This window comes from Procambarus clarkii, chromosome 78, assembly GCF_040958095.1.
Source record: "Procambarus clarkii isolate CNS0578487 chromosome 78, FALCON_Pclarkii_2.0, whole genome shotgun sequence".
Classification (NCBI taxonomy): Eukaryota; Metazoa; Arthropoda; class Malacostraca; order Decapoda; family Cambaridae; genus Procambarus; species Procambarus clarkii.
This window is the reverse complement of record NC_091227.1, coordinates 13,617,762-13,622,761: the sequence shown is the minus strand read 5'-3', so window position 1 is coordinate 13,622,761 and position 5,000 is coordinate 13,617,762. Positions and strand designations below refer to the sequence as shown.

The 5,000-nt window shown below is 47.3% G+C and overlaps 2 protein-coding genes across 2 annotated transcripts in view; one reads left to right on the top strand and one right to left on the bottom strand.

Annotated features, from left to right (window-relative positions):
- The window catches only part of LOC123746147 (protein draper), a 691,165-nt gene that overhangs the window by 76,038 nt on the left and 610,127 nt on the right, over window positions 1–5,000 (top strand). The window lies entirely within an intron of this gene.
- Window positions 4,858–5,000, bottom strand: part of LOC138357493 (Kruppel-like factor 18) — a 3,930-nt gene continuing 3,787 nt past the window's right edge. Inside the window, exon 2 of the mRNA XM_069314351.1 lies at window positions 4,858–5,000. This exon is cut by the window's right edge and continues 391 nt beyond it. Coding sequence (XP_069170452.1) covers window positions 4,858–5,000 — 143 coding nt within the window.

Genomic DNA, 5,000 nt, shown 5'->3' with positions numbered 1-5,000 from the left:
GTTTTTTAATTAGGCTATATTTTAATATTTTTAAATGTTTTCATTACTCTTTCTGTTTTGAAATGGAAATAGTTGACTTTGGAAACATTTTGACATTAACTTTACCTGAACAATTATAAAAATAACAGAAATATATCCTTGAGAATTGCACCAAGACATTTTTGCCGAAAATGGGTGAGCAGTGCAGGGGTTAATGGAGGCGTGAGAAACGGTTGCTGTGTTGGGCGTTATTCTGTTTTGTGTCGAGTCGTTTTGCGTGAGTGATGAACAGTGTTCAGGGCTTCAGTAAGGGGGTTCCAGGGGCAGGAATTTGGGGGGAAGATGCTCCCTCCCCAATCATGTAAAACATCATTTTTTTATTTGTTATTCTACAGTTAGTGCTTTGAGCGATTCCTCTTGTTGCTGGGCCCCTTTTCTCCCTCAGCCTGTGCTGTGATCAATGTCTTACAGCTACCCTGACTCTAGCAGTGCTCTACCCGCCAAACACACACCGAAACTACGACGTTGGTACAACGTTCGAACAAGTTTTACCACCTCCTAACCAGTTATAACAACCAATATAGCAAGTTGTAACAACGTTCTAATACGTCATAAACACGTTAAGCCAAGATGTAACAACTTTATTACAAGTTGTAACAAGCGGAAAATAGAGACAGTTTCGGTTTGTGTTTCCAGGGTAATTAGTCACTCTTCTAGTCCAACCACTTGGACTGGACCGTAGAGTGACGGTCTCGCTTCATGCAGGTCGGCGTTCAATCCCCGACCGTCCACAAGTGGTTGGCCCCCATTCCTTTCCCTCCCGTCCCATCCCAAATCCTTATCCTGATCCCTTCCAAGTTCCATATAGTCGTAATGGCTTGGTGCATTACCCTGATAAATCGCCAATTTTATTTCGAGCTTGGCCCCTTCCCTGCTTCTAGTCATTCCACAGCCCGTCATTTCATACAGATATATTAAATATAAATAAATAAATACAATAAATACAAATGTATATTAAATCTGCCTCTCAAGGCAGACACAATATACCAGATATATTCAGGTTATGATGATATAACCAATAATCATTATATAAATGATTATATCATTATATCACTAGGGACAGTTTGCTCTGAAAGGTCTTAAAGTGTCTTAAGAATGTCTCAGTACCTTCAGGTGGTGCTTCAATTCTTGCTGAATTTCCAGGAATAATGAAGCTTTTCGACTCTGCCCGTTCTCTTGATTTTCCAATCCGGTAAAATACAACCCAAGCAATGCACTGAATCTATCGAAGCCCCATGCATATAAAACGTTGATTTTCCGACGCTTTGATATTTACTAATGCATTTTTAACGGATTGGTCTGTTCTGTAAAAAAATGGCATGCATAAAGTGAAAGGGACAGGCTATCCAACTAGCCTCAGCCCCCCTAATGGGAAGATTGGCTCACCAAGCCTTCCCTACCCACTAACAATAGGGGGGTTACCTCCCCAACTACGCGCACCCCCCCCCCCCTTCCTTGCCATAGGAGTAGGTGAGAAGGTGGGAATCGAACGCAGTAAATCTGGCACAGGCGTGGAGTCGGCACGAAATGTTTGGAATGGCGGTGTTTGTTACAAAGTAATTTTAAAGTTTTAGAGGGGTCGAACGGGGTCGTGGAGAGGGAGGGAGGGGGTGAAAAGGTTGTTGGGAGTTGAGGTGGATGGGATACGGTAGCAAGGAAGGGGGGGAGATGGGTTCATGGGAAGGGGGAAGCGGTAGAGGGGACTGGTGTTTGTGGTTGAGATGGGATTATGTGATGGGATTATGTCAGGCCGATGGGGTAAGGAAATGGAAGAGAACGCGAAATGGTTATAGCAATGCTGGAAGAAAGGGGTGAGGTTTATGCCAAATGGGGAAATGGGAGGAATGGGAGGTCGGAAATGGGGGATATGTTGCGTGAACTACACAATACTACTCTGGCCTGAAACTGGGTAGTAGTCTCGCTCTTCCTCAATAACTGGCTCAGTGATAAGTTGGTAATCTGGTCAGCGTGTCTTCCTCAGGATGGGATGCTGACAAGAGTATCATATGTCTTCTATTATGGATATATGATACTCTTGTATATAGAGATGTATATGTATATTGAGATCAGAATCTCTGTATACATATGATAAAGGGAAGATAGGTCGGGAGGCAGTACATTGGACAATCGGCGGGTAGAAAGGCGGGGTCCAGGAGCTAACAGTTCGATCCTGCAGGGACTAATTGCAAAGAGTAAAATAAAATTGTAAACACACACACATACACACACACACACACACACACACACACACACACACACACACACACACACACACACACACACACACACACACATACACACAAACTGCTGAATAAAATACTTATCACCCCCGACCACCCCACTCCCCCCTCCCCTCTGCCACCCCACTCCCCCCTCCCCCTGAACACCCCAATCCCCCCTCCCCCTGAACACCCCAATCCCCCCTCCCCCTGAACACCCCTACCACCCCACTCCCCCCGACCACCCCAATCCCCCCTCCCCCCTCCCCCCTACCACCCCACTCCCCACCCCCATCTTTCCCTCTCATAAATTTCCCCCACCACAAATAATAAAACCATATTGAAAATACCAGCGGATAATCCTTACCCAATATTTCACCGATAATAACTGGAACACAAGACTGTGTCTCTCTCTCTCGCTTATTTCCCTTTTATTGTCCTCCTCCCCCCTAGTGTTTTCCACCCTTTATATCAGGGGGCATTATGCCATTTGTACTCCTTCTTTATGCTCTGTTGGCTGCGGGCTGCTGATGTCTGTTCTCATACGGTAGTCTGTTTTATGTTCGGGAATATAATAGTGACGCTAATGATGGCCTGATGTCTCTCGTGATTGATTTGTATATTATTGAGTTATATTAGAACATGTGTTTTTTGTTTAGTGTTCCCTGTCATATTTATATATATATATGCGAACAAGCCTGAATGGCTTGAGTTTGGGGTGTGAGTTTTCAGTTATATATATATATATATATATATATATATATATATATATATATATATATATATATATATATATATATATATATATATATATGCATGCTTAATGACGGTTAGAGGCCGGTGGTTGACGGTTAGAGGCCGGTGATTGACGGTTAGAGGCCGGTGGTTGACGGTTAGAGGCCGGTGATTGACGGTTAGAGGCCGGTGATTGACGGTTAGAGGCCGGTGGTTGACGGTTAGAGGCCGGTGATTGACGGTTAGAGGCCGGTGATTGACGGTTAGAGGCCGGTGGTTGACGGTTAGAGGCCGGTGGTTGACGGTTAGAGGCCGGTGGTTGACGGTTAGAGGCCGGTGGTTGACGGTTAAGAGACGGTTAATAACGATTGAAAGAAAATGAAAGTTTTAAGTCTTAAAAAAAATCAGTCCGGGTGAAATAGATTCCGTTATCAGTCAGGCGTTATATTGCCAGGCCATTAACGGCCTCCCCCAGCAAGGCGCGTTAGTGGCCAACGAATAACCTAACAAGAGACTACTGTGAGGTGGACTAACAAAGGCATCGGCGCTACGAAGGAGAGGTACTTCGAGGTGTGGAGGTCGTGCAAGACGACGGCTCCCAGGGCCTCCTTCGTGAGTTCGAAGAGTTGTGGACATCGAAGTCCAGAGACCGCCCCACGGGGCGGCTGGGAGCCATCCGTTGTACAGCTTCCAGAGTCATTATCAGGAAATTTAACTTCGTAGAACTGCAGTGGAAGTTGCCTGGAACTGCCAGTGAATCCTCGCCCATTACCTCCGTATTTTGGGATCTCTGGAACTTTTTGTCTGCGTGGGTATGTCCGTCTGCTGTTGTTGTTTTGGGTGCGCGTTGGGGGGTAACTTGGTGTGCAAGGAAAGTTTGTAGCGGGCTAATCGGCTAAGTTTCCCCATTCACTCGGTAAACGTGATTATTCGGTTTTGTGCGGCGATAGCAGCTCTGGCATGCTCTTGATCCAGGATGTCTGGTGATTATCTGTACACTACGGTACGACCTTTATTGTACATCCCTCTGGAACACTCTCACCCCTGGACGTAGCTCCTTCCACCCCCTATTAACGTCTACAACCCCCTCCCCAGCCTTTTGGAGCCTACAACCCCTTCCCCTGCCCCTTTTGGACCCTACAACCCCTTCCCCTGCCCTTTTGGACCCTACAACCCCCTTCCCTTCCCTTTTGGACCCTACAACCCCCTCCTCTGCCCTTTTGGACCCTACAATCCCCCCTCCCCTGCCCTTGTGGCGTCTACAACCCCCACTTTGTCTCTAGGACGCAACAGCGGCCCCTTCCAGCACGCTATCAGCGCCATCTATTAGACGCTAAGTCACCCTGACGACTACTGCACCGCTCACGGCGCTCCTACAGGTAGGAGGTTCCTGGGACCACTGCCCCCCCGCGACCTGGACTTGAGACCAGGTTTACCTGTTAGTCTGATCTGCCACACTGTTGGTACTTGTTGCTCGCAGACCTGCCAGACGTAGCAGGTCAACACAAAAGTCAACTTTCAGGCGGTCCATCACTACACATTGGTACTTCCCACTAAATAGTTACTATAAGTACTTATATTTTAGGAGAATAGGATGAAGCCTCCGACCTTTCCACCGTGGCTGTCCTCTCGTCTCTTGCCAGTGGGGATGTTTTGCACTCCCAAGGCCTTTGGGCCCGTAACTTCCACTCCAAAGGCCCTTGAGCCGTAAGAAATTATTTTGAGCCTGGCCGAAGTAAACACTAGGAGAGTCCAGCCAATATTTTATCCAACCACAGGCGTGAGCGAGACGATGTAATCTGTATTCACTAAGTTGTGCTTGCGGGGGGTTGAGCTCTGGCTCTTTCGGCCCGACTCTCAACTGTCAATCAATTCCTTCCCCACCCCCTCCGGTCTTCATCAGGTTGTAGCCGGTCTTGAGCATGTTGTGGCCGGTCTTCAGCAGGTTGTGACCGGTCTTGAGCAGGTTGTGACCGGTCTTGAGCAGGTTGTGGCCGGTCTTGAGCA